We start from the raw sequence: 17,147 nt of genomic DNA, 5'->3' as shown, positions 1-17,147 counted from the left end.
ATTCAAGTGGGGTTGCCCAGGGATAGCAGCAGAATTTGGCTCTATGTATGAACTTTTCTATTGTAGCAGGGTGGTGTGGTAGAGAGAGCAGGAAGAACTAAATCTGTGTACTTATAAAATTTTATTACCTGCACACATTTTTATCATTAAAGGCAAAGTTCTTCATCGAGTGCTTGCTCATATCCATTCCACGTTAGGTGTGCGTGCGCTGCATGCACAGTTGCTGGAGATTTTTCCCTCAGTGGTATGCATCGGGCTGGCTAGAGCGCCCTCTGGTGCCATGCACTCCTGCGCTGGTATAAGGGGCCCGGCCAGCTCCACACCATCTCAGTGCCTTCTTACCGACCATGACAGTCGCTGGAAGAGCTCCTCTTGCTTCGACAAACTCTTACTAAGTGGTCTTAGTTTAGTCCTTTTTGCTGGTTTCCCTATCCCAGTTCTTTATTTTCTCCGTTTGGACTGTTGTAGATTACGTGTATATAGTTAGTTGGCACTTCTCGCCCTACTGGAGTTTCGTCTGCTCCTGGTGCTGGGCATGCCCCGGGTTTCAAGCCCTGTGCCACCTGCAGCAAGTCCATGTCTGTGAGTGACCTGCACTCAAGTTCTCTGAAGGGCCTGAGAGAGTGTCATATCAGGGACCGCTGCCTGATCTGTCGAGACTTCAAGACCCGTATCAAGGTCGGGGAGGCCAGGTTGAAGTCCCTCTTAATGGAGGTGGTGCTCCATACCTCTTGGCGTCAAGCTGGTCCAACCTGGCACCCAGTCGAGAGCTGCTGGGAGAAACTCTTTGCATCATTCTCCTTCACCAGTGCCGAAGAAGAAACATAAGAAGCAGCTGGCCTTGAGGGAATATTCCCCAACTCTGAAGAGAGCCAAGCACGGGGAGCACAGTGGAGTCCAACCTGAGTCTGGTTACTCATCTGCCCCCACTCCGAGGGCGGCACCATCAGCTCCGCCTCGTAGGCAGGACCATTGAATTCTGTCCTGGACCATTCCTCGGCATTGGAGGGTCAAAGCGGCACCAACAGGATTGCGGTACTGTCTACACCAGAGGCGTTCATTGAGACCAGGGACTTGCTGGCAACCCTGATGCCACTCGCTCTCCTCGCAGATCTGATCTCACAAGATCACAGCCGATTGTTCCATCTGAACTGCAAGGTCCTTAACCTCAGCATGTGGAAGCTCTATGGTTAAACTCAGCGGAGCGGGCCCGTTCAGAGTAAGTCCGCCAGGTATTGCTAGATAGTAGGAAACCATCTACTAGAGCCACTTACCTCGCCAAGTGGAAGCGTTTCTCTGTGTGGCCTCAATGAGGCCCCTCACCTCCTAGGTCACCTCTCCAGTCCCATGCCAGAGTATCTGGTTCATCTGAAACAGAAGGGCCTAGCCATTTCATTGATTAAGTTACACCTAATGGCCATTCCCACCTTCCTCCTCTGGTGGATTGTAGGTTATTTTTTTTTCTTTTTTTTTTTTTTCAAGGGCTTGGAGAGACTCTACCTGCATATTCATGAACCTGTTGCATTATGGGATTTAAACCTGGTCCTGTTAAGACTCACAGGCTCTCCCTTTGAGCTGCTGGCATCGTGCCCCTTGTCGTCAGGGCTGGATTAACTCTCCTGTGGGCCCGGGGCTATTAGATTTTGTGGGGCCCCTGTATACAAGTCTTTTTCTTGGGAGGGAGTTTGGTGCAGGAGGGGGCTGGGGATTGGGGTTCAGGAGGGGGTGTGGGTCTGGGAGGGAGCTGCTTCCGTGCTAGCAGCCTGCCTGAGTGCCCTGCTGCACTGCAACACTTTTAGTGGTCTGGAGTTGGAGATTGCTGCCTGTGATTTATTTTTGCACCCCCAGGCCTCCTGTAGCCCAGGGCCCCAGCTCAAGGAAGCTGGTAGCGATTACCTCAGCCAGGAGGCTCCACGTAGCTCTTTGTGATAATAGCAGATAGGATCAAAAGCCTGTCAATTTCAGCCCAAAGAATTTCATCCTGGATCACTTCCTGCATTTGCACATGCTATGAGCAAGCAGGTGCCATACCTCCTTCTGTCTTGACTACCCACTTGAGGAGAGCTCAAGATTCCTCAGTGGCATTTCTGGCCCAGGTCCCTATCCAGGATATTTGTAGGGCGGTGACTTGGTCATTGGTGCATACTCTTTCATCTCACTAGCAGGCTTGAGATGATGCCAGGTATGAGCGCATGGCACCAGAGAATGCTAGAGTCGTCCCAATGATACCACTGACAGAAAAATCTCTGGCGACAGTGCACGCAGCACGCATACACCTAACGTGGAATGGACATAAGCAACACATCTCAGAAGGGTTGGTAACCATTTTTTCTTGTGTACTGTGCTGGGTTGCCTGGGAATTTAAGCAAGGATAATTGTATATATGTGGTTAAATTCCCAGTGCTATGAATATTTCTTTTTGGTTTATATATGTTTCTAGAGCCTGCATGAGACTAACATGAGAGTTGGGAGAAAGGAAATGGATGAAGGTTGAGGTGAAAATAGGGAACAGGGAAGGGCCTGATTCAAAGCCTGCTTGAAGTCAGTGGAAAGGTTTCCATAGACTTCACTGGGCTTTGTCTCGGGGCCTTAGTTCCTCAAATTCTCCTTTCCAAATGCATAAGCTGAGAAACCAAGATTGTATGGTTAAGTGGAAGCTTGCCAAAAGCAAGTATGGTTTCTGCCTTAGTCCTGGAATGGATTTTTACCATTACTCTTCTCCTCTGTTCACACCTGTCCATAGACGCCAACTTCTGTTGGCGCCGGTGGATGCTCGACCCGCCTCTGCCCCTGGCCCCCCCGACTCTGCCCCTGCCCTGCCCCCATTGCACCCCCTTCCCCCAAAGTCTCTGCCCCAACTCTGCCCCCTCCCTGCCCCATTGGACTCCTTCCCCAAATCCCCGCCCTGGCCCCGCCTCTTCCCCGCCTTCTACCCTGAGCGAGCCACATTCCCACTCCTTCCCCCTCCCTCCCAGAGTTTGTTACACCGCGAAACAGCTGTTTCGCGGCAGCAAGCACTAGGAGCTAGGGGGAGAAGCAGGGACACGGCTTGCTTAGGGGAGGAGGTGGAGGTGAGGTGAGGCGGGGGGGTGGGGAAGGGAGCTTGGCTGCTGGTGCATGCAGAGCACCCACCAATTTTTCCCCGTGGGTGCTCCAGTCCTGGAGCACCCACGGGGTTGGTGCCTATGAACCTGTCCCTTCGTCCTCCTGGAAATGAGGAATATTTTATTTCTTCCTCTGGGTAACTTTTATTTTATTTTATTTTTTAAGAAAACAAACCATACCTTTAGTTAGGCAGGCATCATTTATTTTGTTTGTGATTTCCAAAGGAGACTAATGGAGATAGGCAGTCAAAATGCTGAAATCCCTCTCAAAATCCCAGCCTATATCTTTTGTGGCATGAAGTCTGTGGCCATAAGTTTCATTACATACTTAAAAGGATTTAAATAACATCTTAATTCCAGTTATTTCTTTTTGTAAACTATAAAAGGACTAATATTTTGATTTTTTCCCCCTATGAAAGGGATTTAAAAAAGTAAAAGACTGACCCAAATTTGTGCTCTGGTTTTTGAACTTGTGGCGATTTTATTTACAATGGGTTTTTATTAAATAATTGTTTTCACACTGCTAAAGTTCTCATTCAGACTTGCCTTTCCAGGAAAAAACAGACTATTTAGTTTCTCCCTATGTAAATAATCTCTCTCTCAAGTAATATGAGACTGAAATTGTCTCGCATACTAGCTTTCCTGAAATACAACTCTTGACTTAAACATACCATGTGCACGAGTGCAGTATTGCACCACAATAGAGCCTGATCACTAAATACAGAAAGGGGATATGGTTACTTTGTGCTTAGAGATTTATCAATTCACATAATATATATTATCCTAGGATGTTGTTTGACTGCCAGAGCTGCTACTTGGAAACAGGTAAAGGCTAACATAACATACAGTATATCTTTTTCGGTGTAAGACGTGTTTACCGGCCACTGCTGGAAGACAGGGTACTGGGCTAGATGGACCATTGGTCTGAGCCAGTATGGCCATTCTTATGTTCCTGTTCTAACAATAATTGTTTAAATATATTTCAGATTTAACGTACTCCTCTTTTTCACAGCATCTGTGTTTAAACCTTGCACAAATCTGTTATAATTAATATATACCATTGAGAGATATTTTGATCATTCTTTGATAAGCTTTGTAAATGGCACTATTTTATAAATGTGTGTATATGTTTTAATAAAATGAAGTGTGATATATTTTTAATTTCATGGAAAGATTATTCTGTTGGAATGACAATGAACATAGTTATCAGTGCTTCAGTTCTCCCAAACTCCACAGCAGCCGTGGTAGCAGAACACCATCAACGGCAGGAATGGGTTATCTGCACACATAAAGAGAAGCAAGAATAAAGTGACCTATTTCATCAGTGCAACTTAAAAAACTACAGTCTGTGTAGCACATAGCTTGTTTAGGATGACTTCTATATGTATAAAACTATGCACTATTTTATGTTGTGAATATATATCTTGTGTTAAACAGAGGAAAGAACTCAATAAAATGATACTACTTACTGCTGGACAAAGCTGGTTAGATTTAATGTACTGTAAAGTACATAGAGCAGTATAGGAACCATTGGAAACTGTTTACATGCTATTAATAATTAGCAGCCTTTATGCTAGTCTGTTAGCAGAGAGCCAGGCATTTGGCACAATAGAAACTCAACTCTATACAGTTGACTTCAAATTACATTAGACTTGGACAATAGGAGTGAATGGTGCTCATTTGAGTTTCTGCCACTGTAAACAGTGGGATGTTGGAATGTTTCATTTGTTTATTGATTTATTTATTTGGACAGGTGCAGGTTGGATATATAAAATGGATTATTATTCAGATATAGTCATAAGATACACTTACAGCATTATCTGATCAATGCATGATGATGAACAGCACCCTGAAGGACCCAATGCAAATTAGTTTAACCCTTTTATGGGTGTGACACTGTACATTAAAAAGTCAGTAATAATAATGAAACCTTTCAATGTATTTACCATCTAGATAATGAACTGTATGTGGGCAAACGCTAGTCATTTTCACAGAAAACATGGACTTCCTATCCTGATAACTCCTTTATTTCTGAGTCTCTTATTTTCTGTTTAAAGTTATGTACAGCTCATAGGCCAGATCCCATTACTGTAAATGGGGGCATATGTGATCAGAGGGGATTCAGATTTGGTGCATCTGTGTTGGGGGCACAGGAGAGCATGATACCAGCTCCACAGTATAATTTTCCTCAGCTCTGTGGAAACCCTTCTATAAGTGTTTCATGGCAGTCAGGTTCTGTAATTTGCAAAGCACAGGAGGCCAAGAGGACTGCTGCACCCTCAAAGCATAATCTCAACAATCCCACAGGGATTAATTTCCTACATTTAAATTAATGCTTCATAAACATTAATTCAGGCTCTGTTCTCCCTCTCCATAATCTGAATATCCACCTTCCTCAAAGAGATTCTTGGGGTGAGCAAAAATAGTGTGGGGCATAAATGAAGGCATGATGGTTCCATCTAAGGTATTCTGCTCTCCCATTAAAGTAGTGGACCAAGGACGCACCAGTGGGGTGTGTCCTGTGCCAGGACACCCTGCTCTGGCTCTGACTCTGACTCAGCCAGCACCGTTGACTCTGGCCTCAGAGGGACATCCATAGAGTCTGACTGTAGTGGACTCCCACGTGTGGGAGTGTTGGGAGGATACCTCTGAGGCGGCATGGGATCTCATAGCGATGACAGCGCAGTCCCCCGCACCGACAATGGCAGTGGTGCCGCAAAGAGGCACTGTGCCCTCTAGGGGCAAGCTGACGATGATGAGGCACCACTCGCCCTCACCACGGCACCGCTCTGCACTGTCAGAGTCCTCGTTGGACTTGGAGGTGGAGTCGCACGCCTCTAGGTGAAGCCGTCACCGCTCTCAGCACTGCTCGAGACAAGAGGAAGGGCAGCAGCTACCCATGATGTCCTGGTCTCCACAGTGTCAAGCACCGGCTCAGTTGCCCTTTTGGACCCTGTGGGCCTTCCAACAAGCCCAAGGGCCGGGGTCTAAATCCTTGTTGGTGGCTTTGGAGCCACGGGTCCCTCCTTCATCGACAACCTGGGAACCTCTGCAAGGGCAGGAGATGGGCATGCAGGCTGACACCACTGCGGAACCTGGCAACGGGGCCAGTACCAAGAAGGGTGCAGGCCCGGAAATCAGCAGCACTCCTGGCACAGCATTTCAGCACAAGGGGATCCCTGCGAACCAGAGGGTCAGGAAGACCCAATGCCCCCACGGGCATCTTCCTCATCCTCCCCGGATGAAGTGGTGATGGGCATTTCCACCACACTGCCTGCCATGAACAACATGGCATACCTAGAGTTGCTCAGGAGGGTGGCTTAGGTAGACGAGGTGTCAGAGACCGACTGACCCTATGGTTGACATTCTGGTCCCTGAAGGTACTTTGAGGGTGGCTTTGCCATTGTCATTTTGTCATTAAGACTATACATTAAACCACTAAGGTGTTGTGGCAAAAACCCTCCTCTCTTCCCCCTCCCCCCAGAGCAAAAGGGGTGGAGAGGAAATATTTTGTGCCCTCCAAAGAGTATGAGTATCTGTTTACTCATCCTCAACCAGGTACTCTGCTGGTAGAGGCTGCCAACCAGCAGGAAAGGCAGGGACAACTGGGGCTGACTCCTAAATCCAAGGAGGTGAAGAAGCTGGATTTCTTCAGTAGGAAGGTGTATTCTACCGGGGGTCTCCAGCTTCACATTGCCAACCAGCAGGCAGTCCTTAGCTGCTTTAGCTATAATTCCTGGAACATGCTGTCCAAATTTCAGGAACTGCTTCCGGTGGACTCCCATTTGGAGTTTGTGGCTGTCCTGGAGGAGGGCAGGGTCGTCATGAGGACCTCCTTGCAGGCCTCCATTGACTTGATGGACTCAGCAAGCCATATGATGGTAACTGCGATAGCCAGGAGATGGAGCTCATGGCTTCGAGTGTCAGGACTCCCACACAAAGTCCAATAGACTATTCAGGACTTGCCTTTTGACTGTTTAGGACTCTTCTTGGAGCAAACGGACACTAAGCTCCACAGCCTGAAAGACTCAGGGGCAACCTCGAAGTCCTTGGGGCTTCATATGTCAGCCCACCAAAGAAAGCCATTTAAGCTGCAACGCTTCTACTCAGCTCCTCCTAGGCAGGACTATAGCAGGAGTAATAGATGGAGGCCCTCTCAGTACTCCGCTAACCCAGGGCCAAGGTGCAGCAAAGCAGCCCTCAGCCTCTAAACCGAACTTTTGAAGGTGCGCCCGTGGGTGACGCACCAGTTCAGATCCCGAATTTTTCCCCTCCCTTTGTGAATTCTCTATTCCATTTGTACCACGACTGGGCTCAATCACCTCAGACCAATGGGTCTTGAGCACGGTAGAGTTGGGATATTCTCTCCAATTCTGTTCCCTCCCCATCCCTCTTCAGGGATCCTTCTCAAGAGCAGCTTCTAGTGCAGGAGGTGCAAATGCTCCTACAACTCAGGGCAGTAGAAGAGGTCCCTGTGGAATTCAGGGGCAGGGAGTTCTACTCACAGTATTTCCTAATCCCAAAGGCCAAGTGTGGGCTCAGGCCTATTTTAGACTTGTGAAACCTAAACAGATTCATGAAGAAGTTTAAGTTCCTCATGGGCCCCCTGGCTTCCATTATTCCCTCCCTGGATCCAGAGACTGGTATGCCCCTCGACTTGAAGGATGAAGACTTTCATGTGTCCAGAATTCCGTCCCACAGATAGTTCCTCTGTTTCATGGTCAAAAACGCCCACCGTCAGGTCACAGTTCTCCCCTTTGGCCTCTCAGTGGCCCCTTGGATGTTCACCAAGTGTGTGGCGGTCATAGCAGCCTTCCTGCGGAAGTGACAAGTGCAAGTATTCCCATACCTAGATGACTGGCTAATAAGGCCCAAGTGGAGGTCCACGTGAGCCAGCTGCAGATGACATTCCACAGGCTCGTCCTCATTCTGAACGTGGCAAAGTCGACCATAACTCCCACTCAGAGGATAGAGTTCATCAGAGCTCTCCTAGACTCAGGTCAGTCCAGGGCATTCCTCCCGAAATCTCGCTTCCTCACCATGGGCGCCATCATAGAGGATCTCAGAAGATTCCCCCGTAATATGGCACGAAATTGCCTGAAACTGCTCAGCCATATGGCTGCTTGCACGTATGTGGTACAGCATGCCAGGCTGCCGCTCCATCCCCTTCAGGCTTGGCTAACCTTGGTATACAGGCCGAACCGAGACCACCTAGACAAATTGGTCGCACTCACTTCTCCAGTCCTCGAGTCCCTCCAGTGGTAGTTCGATCCGCAAGCAGTATGTGCAGGAGTACCCTTCTCCAGGCCTCAACCATCGCTGTCCCTAGTCGCAGATGAGTTTGCGATGGAATTGGGAGGGCGGGGTCTCGCAGCCAGTCAATCTCCTGCGGCCAGAGAAAAGGAACACTCTCTTTCTTACCCCACTGACCCCAGCCAGGAACTGACTTTCTCAGCCCCTGCAGCTCCTTTTAGCTGAGCCTGCTGGGCTCTGATTGGCTGCTTCCACAAGGCCTCTATAGGAAGGCCTGGAGGACCCACCTTCTTTGCTCCTTCCTAGGGTGGGGTGTAGTAGGACCACAGGTTCTCCAGCAGGGGGCCACACCCCATCACAGTATCTTTTAGATATCCAAGTCCTCAACAGGTCTACCTCTTGCATGTCCAATTAAAGAAAGGTGATTACCAAAAGAGGTGATTCCTTCAGGCGGCTCCCAATTTATCATGTAAACCCAAAATGTGATTTAAGGGAATAAATCTGTAGGCCACATTTCAGCTGATGCAAATTGGAATAGTTCTATTTGACTTCAGTGGAGCTTTGCTGATTTACACCATCTGAGAATTTGTATTTGAGGTGATGGAAAAGGGCTTATTCTTGTGTTGAGTTCATCTGAAGTGTCTTAATAGATATACCATAGACTATACAATGTGAAATTATATGTCTAAAACAAGTGTCAACATATCTATTAAATCTGTGGGGGAAATGATTACAGTTTAGGGGGTCAAATTCAGCTGTGATGTTGGAAGCACAAGTCTATTGAATTTGGTCCAAGATTATCTTGGAAGTAAACAAGTGAATGGTAGGTAGCACAGTAGCTAGTTGATTATCAGTTTTAATAGATTTTATTCTGTTGCAAATATTTTTAGTTGTGATGTGCATGCTTTTGCCATCTATAAATCCGGATGAAACTATTCAGTAGCATATTCTTGTAAGTGAACATCGTTCTGCTGGAAACTACAGCCTAGATTGTCAAACATTGGGTGCCTAAAGCCAGTCTCCTTAAGGTACTTAAGTACTCCTGGGTACTTAAATCAGAATAGACTGAAGTCACTGGGAGATATGGGTTCTTAGTACTTCTGAAAATCAGGCATCTTTGATTTAGGTGCCTACATATAGAGTTAGGTACCTAGTTTAGGCACATGTTTGCAACATATTTGCCTTTGCTCTTACAAAGTGGTAGGTAAGCATTTAGTCCCTTCCTCAGCCCTTTCCAGTTTCTAGTTGAAAATTAAATAGTTGTACCTGCAACACTACTGTTTGTGGTCAAAAATCAATAAATATATTCCAGATACAGCCAGCTTTGCCAAGGAAGGAAGTTGCTGCTGTTAAAATGATGTTTGATTTCAGGTAGCCAATTTTCATTGGGAACTAATTGTATTGATGAGGTTTTTTTGTTTTTTTCCTAGAATGGCACTAAGAAGTTTTGGGACTTTATGAGGACACATGACAGGTAAACCTGAACAAATGAGCTCATGTCTATTTTCTTTTATCTATGTGTCATATTTCATTCAATATTATCTTCAACAGTCCCAATCCCAGTGTACCAGATCCCCTTTTTTTCCTCATTTAGATCCCTTCTAAAGGCCCACTCCTCCTGTGATGCTTGCAAATACTAGCCACCTTCAGTCAAATGCCCTCTCAGACCCACAGTTTAAGACAGAGAATAAAAAGAAGTTAAAAAAATCTACTAACACCTTATCTACACAATAGGGTAATGCACTCTATGGGGGTGTGAATTCTGAAGCACACTTTTGGTCCATGTAGACCCTGCTGGTGCGCACTAAAGGTCCCTAGTGTGCTTTAATGTTATGCTGTTTGAAAATATGCTATGTGCATTATTTGGTTTACCTGTGATGTAAGAAATTCTATTTTAAGTCTGATCAAGTCCTATTATTACAGTAGCCTAATTAATCTAGCAATGATGTATCAGACAAGGCCTACCTCAAGTGACCTTGAAAAGAAAAGATTACAATGTCATAAAAATTCCCTAATCCTGCCACCCAGTTTATATAACACTGATAACAAATAGAGAATACATTCAGCAGACCCAGTTCATGAGCTGTCCATTGCTTAAACATTCATTGAGTAATTTCCAACAAGTTCGTAAAATTCAGGTCTGATATTTGAAAAATTCATGAATAAAAAATAAGGGTAAAATTAGACTAATGAATTGTTCTTTATAAATAGCTTCCCCAGCTCTGTTTGAAGTAATAAATGTTTTACTGAACTGACCTTAATGGAAGTCAAATGGGAAGCTGCTTTGATGATGTGAGATCATCAGGTAAAACAATTGCTTTCAGGAAATTGTCCAGTGTTAGACTCAGTTGGACCCTTCTAGTAAATGGCGTCATATGTAGCTACTTGAGAGATGAATGAAGTGGTAGCAGCAACCAGGCAGGCCTTTGCATATATAAATTTTTATCAAAATGGAGGATACAAAGGTACGAGTTACAGAAAGAATATTGAAAATCAGACATATCTGGATCCATCAAAAAAAAAAGTGTTTGCAATACTTGAGGATCGGGATAAAAGGGATTGATATTTAAATATTACAGTTCACACTGACTGTTGGAATCTGTCTAGAGGACAAACAGATTTCTGTCTGTACTTACTTATGGGGATGTGTGTAGATTTATGATCATAGATACAAAAGGTTGGACTGATAATTGATTGTTGGACATGTAATACTTGCCCTCTGGTTCCAGACAAACTAGTCCCGCTTCAGGTCATAGCATTGTTAATTTTTTTTCTGGAAGGCAATTGCTTCTTGTCTGATTATTTTTTTAATGTAAATCTTAGATTGTGCATACTAACAAAATGATAAACAGCTGGATGGGGATAAATACTGTAGGACCAGAGTGTTAGTCTGTATCCGCAAAAAGAACAGGAGTACTTGTGGCATCTTAGAGACTAACAAATTTATTTGAGCATAAGCTTTCGAGGATAAGCTGGATAAGTGGATTAGTCCATGAAAGCTTATGTTCAAATACATTTGTTAGTCTCTAAGGTGCCACAAGTGCTCCTGTTCTTTTTACTATAGGACCAGTTTTCCATGAACTTCTTGAGAATATTATTTTTAAAGGACTTTTTGTGAACATTTTTTAAATAGTTGGTAACATGACTGTATAAAAGGGCTACAGCCACATGTCACGCCAGTCATCTCTGGTCACGTAACATTTGTTAGCTTAACATGTACAACAGCTGCCATCCTAACTTCTTAGTGATTACTGTGTTAAACTGTAGAATGCATAATGTTAGTTTCACAAACAATTTAAATTCAACCTCTGTCATTTCACAGGAACAACAAAAGCTTCCTTTATTTGCAAGATTTCAGTTTTCTTACATAAGCCCTATCCATGAATATGAGACCAATTATGATCAAATAGATCATAGTCATAAACGGGTTCAAAATGCTGTAAATTGACTGAAAACTTTTATTTTACCTTATTTTAGTAGAACAGTTTGTGGATGTTTGTGCTGGTTGTATGGCTAAGCTTTTCTTTATAGTTGGAGATTTGTTGCTAATGTGTAATTATTTGGTTGTCTCTGTTTTTGTGGCACAAAATAAATGTGCTCTATTTTGTTGTAAATTGTGTGCGAAGGGGGGGAATGTTCTTTTTTATCATGTCACTAATATTGTGAAAAGTGCTTTTTTAATTAGTGTATAATATTCTAAAATTGAATAAAAACACCAAAAAAACAGATTGTAACTAAACCGATAATTGTTTATTTGTAGTAAGGGTTCCCTTTGCTAGTCTCTGTACATTTAGATTTGAACTCTAATATCTCAAACTGTACCAAGCTGTTTTGCAGGTGCTCAGAGAAGGAATAAAACTGTAAAAAGGGGGAGGGGAGAGAATAGTTATAAACTATAGGAAGTCATTTTTAAATAAGCTCAAAATGTTATAACAGTGTCTTTGTAATGTTACTAAAATAGCACTGCCTACAGATCTTTGTAGTTAGAGGACATCCTGAGGTTTTTTGTAAGACTCATTATTGTTAATGAAGGACATTTTCAAAACTAGGAGTGAAATCCTGGCCCCATTGACATTAATGGCAAAACTCCTATTAACTATTGTGGGGTCAGGATTTCACCGAAAGCGTGTAAAATTAGGCTCCCAAATCAATATGTATCAGAGTAGCAGCCGTGTTAGTCTGTATTCGCAAAAAGAAAAGGAGTACTAGTGGCACCTTAGAGACTAACTAATTTATTTGAGCATAAGCTTTCGTGAACTACAGCTCACTTCATCGGATGCATCCGATGAAGTGAGCTGCTCAAATAAATTGGTTAATCTCTGAGATGCCACTAGTACTCCTTTTCTTTTTGCAAATCAATATGTAGGCACCTAAAAATGACCCTGCTTCAGGGAATCAGCATTGCTCAGGAAGGATGTTTAGACAAGTGCTTAGGTGCTCTCTAAAATTGGGGCCTGATTTTCTAAAGTGCTAGAAACTTATTTCTTTGCATCAGAGTCAGTGGGACCTGTTGGGTGCTCGGCACTTTTAAATGTTAGTCCGCTTATTGAGACTATTGCCTTGCACAGTGGGGCTCTAGTCCCTAGTGTCTCTAGGCACTACTGTAACATAAATAAAGCAATTTGGAACTAAATATAAAAGGAAGTTGTTCTTTTTATATTGTGGATGAACCCAAAGGCTCCATTCAGAATGAGGGCGTCATTCTAGTAGGCATTGTACAAATACATAGGCAGATGTCATTCCATCCCTGTTGAGCAAAGCACTTAAGTATGTGCTTAAAGCGAAGTTCCTTGCTGAATAGAGCTGGACTTAAGCGTGTGCTTAAATGTTTTGCTCAGGTGGGGCTCCAGAGAACTTCACAGGCTTCTGCTGAAATTAGGATAAGCATGAGTTTAATGTGCATCAAATATACATATGTACAAGTATTTAAATGTATTTATTCAGTATTTCAGTTCCTTACTGACAACTATTAAAGGAAACCTAACAACTTGAAAGCCACCTTTCTATCTGAAAATATTGTAATCTACTATTGCTCTGATCCTACAGTGAGATCTGCTAGTGCAAACCCCTGTGGAGTTACCTTGAAGGTAACACGGCTTTGTGAAGCAGCGGGGTCAATGTTAGCAGATCTCATTGCGAGATTGAGTCCTATAGTTAGAAATAACACCCAAGTGTACGGTAATTGAAAGAAGTTAGGTTAAAAAAATCCTTTAATTTTTTTCAGTTGTTTTTATTTAACATTTATATTGTGGTAGTGCCCAGGGGGCTCAACTATATCTGGGCCTCGTTGTGGTAGGCCCAGCACATACAGTAAATGACAATTCCTGTCCAGTTAGTCTAAACTTTGTGCATTTGACAGCACATAGTTCATAGTCATTTCATTTTTCCTCTGTGTTGTCTGTCAGTTTCTTTTCTGGAAAAATGCTTGTAAGCATCAACAGGAGAACAATGGGGAAAACATATATACAGGGTTTTTTTTAATGGGATTTTTTGTTTATATTTCAGGATACTCTTTAATGGGGGCTGTATCAGAAAGAATTGCTTTTTTAAAATGATATCAGGATTGCTTATAGATATAGCATTACTTATAGATCTTTGTAGTTAGCAGTCATCCCAGGGTTTTTTGTAGGGCTCATTATTGTTAATGAACGACAAGATTTTCAAAAGTATGAGTGAAATTCTGGCCTCGTTGACGTAAATGGAGTCAGCTTTTCACCCAGAGTGTGTAAAATTAGGCTCCCAAATCCATAAATTGTCTTGAAAGTGTCCCTCTTACAAAAGTGTAATGGCTTTCTCACAAACAGCTAAAATACAAATACAAACAGCTAAAATAATACAAATTAATAATTAATGCCTGTAAAAATAAACTGAAGTAATAAAACTAAAATTATCTTGAGCCACTAAAACTAGATCGGTGTTTCCATTTAGATCATCCCTCACCCTAATTTTGCTATATTTAGTACACTAAGAGTTTGAAATGTAATACTTTAGTTTTGTGTTCATCAACTTTGTAGAACAATATACCTAGTTCATTTCAGGTTTCAATGACTTCTCTGAAACTGATCGAAGACTTTTTTAAAAAGACAGAATTTAAGAATTTATGAAGGTCAATACGCAGTGATAAAAATAGGAATAAGAAATAATGTAGTGTATGAGACGTAGAATTGGAACATAAGCATACAGTGCAGTGGTTGACAAGTGAGAGAATAGCTTTCAGGTTACGATGTGAACTGGTATAAAGCAAAGGTGATGGAAGTTTACCAGTTTAAACAGATGGGAAAAATCAACATAAAGCACACTTCATGTAAAAGAAAAACTTTGAAGTCACTGTAACGTTAGCCACTGGAGTCTGTGGATATTGCCACTTAACTGGGTTATAGTCTTTTGTAACCCTGAACAATGTCATGTGACTAGAGACAGGCAATATAGACCATTCTCTTGCCAGTACTCTTGTGGCTCCTACCTAAATCCTAAACACAAGTCAAATGTCACTGATGAATGGCTCATTAGTCGTCCCTGTATTAAATATATGTTCTTGTTGGAAAATCTTATGAAGTCATTCCTGAACATTTTAAGAGAGGGGGAAAAATATCACCTCGTTTTAGGATTTAGTGGGGGATAAATTCACTTTATGATTACAGCAGCTAAAGGATAGAGACTTTTTATTAAATATATCAAGTAAGATAGTGATTACTTTTGTAAAGACTGCTGAAAAATACAGTTTTCCTGAAGGGCTTGCAGGGAAGGGTTTGCCAGGTCTGTAGGAAGTCCAAGAAATCAGCATTATACACTATAGTCTCCTGCAGATTCCACAGAAATAGTCTGCACTTCTCAACTGCTATTATGTATGGAGAAAAAGGTTCTTGAAACATACTCTTAAAGCTATTCTAGATGGGAAGATAAAAAATAGATATGTACCTCAAGTTCACTACAACATGCTTTAAATTTAACTCAGTGAAGGGGGGTCTGACCTGGCCCCTTTGCATCACCAAGCCCTGCAGTGGCCTTGAGCAATGCAAAGAGAACCTGCCAGAAGAGCAGCTTTGCTAGGAGATTTCTGCACCCATTTCGTGCCATGAGGGTAGGCCAGATTACAGGTCATTAGAACTACACAAGTGCCATGGAGGAATTGTGGTCACTTTTTCCAGCCCATTGGCTGCAGCAAGCAGCTGTGGACACTGCATTGCAGCCATATACTCTGAGCACATTATGGGAGCAAATTACCATCCCTCTGCCTATTCCCTGTGCTAGATCACTGGTGCTGTGTGTGAATGAAGTTAGTTTCATCCCGTGTGTATTTCCTATGTTATGTACAAATGTATTATGATATATTGTGAAATTTCACTTGTCTTTCTTTTTATATAAGAATTAATTTATTTTAACATGAAAACTAATATGATACATCACAGTTATATGTTTTTGCTGGCTGACATGCTGCTGTGTGCCATGTCATACTGCTATACCACAAATCATATTTTTCTCTCTAATTTAATGCCTTCAGTTTTGCCAGATTATAACTAGAGGCATTTTCTTTATCATGTTTCAAGTGATGGTACAGAAGGTGGTGTATATTTCAGCTCAGATAATTATATTATTTGTTTGCCTGTGATATTCTCAAATAACATGTACTTAGGGCCTGATTTTCAGCTGAGGCTTGGTAGGACTTCTGTGCCTGCAGTTTTACAGGATAGTTGCTGTTCTTTGGCTAGTACCTGATTACATCCTCAGGTCTGGCTAGGTCACTGTAATGAGGTAAAATTGCACCCACAATTGTTTCATTAATTTTGTTGTTGACTGTATCTATATTTTTTCTTTATTATGTGGGAATTGGGTGGTAGTGAGCATCCACTTACATTTAAAAAATTCTACTGAAAATCATTCTTAGATGGACTGATTTAAAAAATTGTGTATAACTTGGTGCTTAACAAGTAGGTACTGTAGTTAAAATCTATATTTCAAAAGTATATGTTGATGGAATTGTTAGCGCATCTTAAATAATTGCTACAATTCATTCTCCCACCAGCCTGGTGATTAACCAAACATATGCTTCCTACTTTACGGTATCATGAGCAACTTCCTGCTGCAGTTAAATTTACAGTGAGACAAATCTTTCTTTTCATTTTTTCCAAAGTAATGTTTGTTTTCTTAAATGTGCTTGTCTCATTTTTTATACAGAGTTTACTTAATATTAATTACATTTAAACGATGTTCGAAAATAGCTTGGAAGTGTCATCAGAATACATTAGTCTTTTAGACCTCTCTAATTATCTTTTGCCAAATCCACTTTATTTGTGATTAGTATGAAAGGCTGAATGTTTTTGTCAGGAGCTTATAGCTTTGCTTTTGTGATAGCTGCTTAAAATGCAGCCTGTTTGGATTGGTGTCGGCCTTTGAAAAATGTAAAAATGCTTTGAAGGAAGATTTAAATGAACCAATAAAGATTATGCAAGCACACACTCATTCAATCTCAAGGCTTTCTGTATTACAGTTAAAGTTCTGGGAAACTAAAGGAGTTGCATCGAAGGATAAATCAAAGGCTGCAGCTTTATTAAAGTCTTCTGAAAATTTAAAGACGGTTTTTTCTCTGGCTTAAACTTCTAGGTGCCTGATAAAAGAAAGAAGATACCACTTCAGATATCCCATTATAAATTTCAGGGGCAATTCCAAATCATATTCTGAAGAAATGAAGGGTTAATTTGAGTTGAGAAGTAACCTAGGGTCTGCATGCAATTGCCTGCTCTTTTGTGTTCACAAAGAAAATATTTTTTGGATAGATTGTTCTAGATGAAC

The 17,147-nt window shown here is 42.3% G+C and overlaps 1 protein-coding gene across 2 annotated transcripts in view; it reads left to right on the top strand.

Moving 5' to 3' along the window:
• The window catches only part of NUDT14 (nudix hydrolase 14), a 102,466-nt gene that overhangs the window by 51,857 nt on the left and 33,462 nt on the right, over positions 1-17,147 (top strand). For both annotated transcript variants that reach the window (XM_037901087.2, XM_043549264.1), the window contains exon 2: positions 9,788-9,831. In XM_037901087.2, coding sequence (XP_037757015.1) covers positions 9,788-9,831 — 44 coding nt within the window. The remainder of the gene's footprint in view (positions 1-9,787; positions 9,832-17,147) is intronic.

The sequence above is a fragment of the Chelonia mydas genome, chromosome 6 (assembly GCF_015237465.2).
Source record: "Chelonia mydas isolate rCheMyd1 chromosome 6, rCheMyd1.pri.v2, whole genome shotgun sequence".
In the NCBI taxonomy this organism is placed as follows: Eukaryota; Metazoa; Chordata; order Testudines; family Cheloniidae; genus Chelonia; species Chelonia mydas.
The sequence above is the reverse complement of the archived record's forward strand: the minus strand, read 5'-3'. Positions and strand labels throughout refer to the sequence as shown.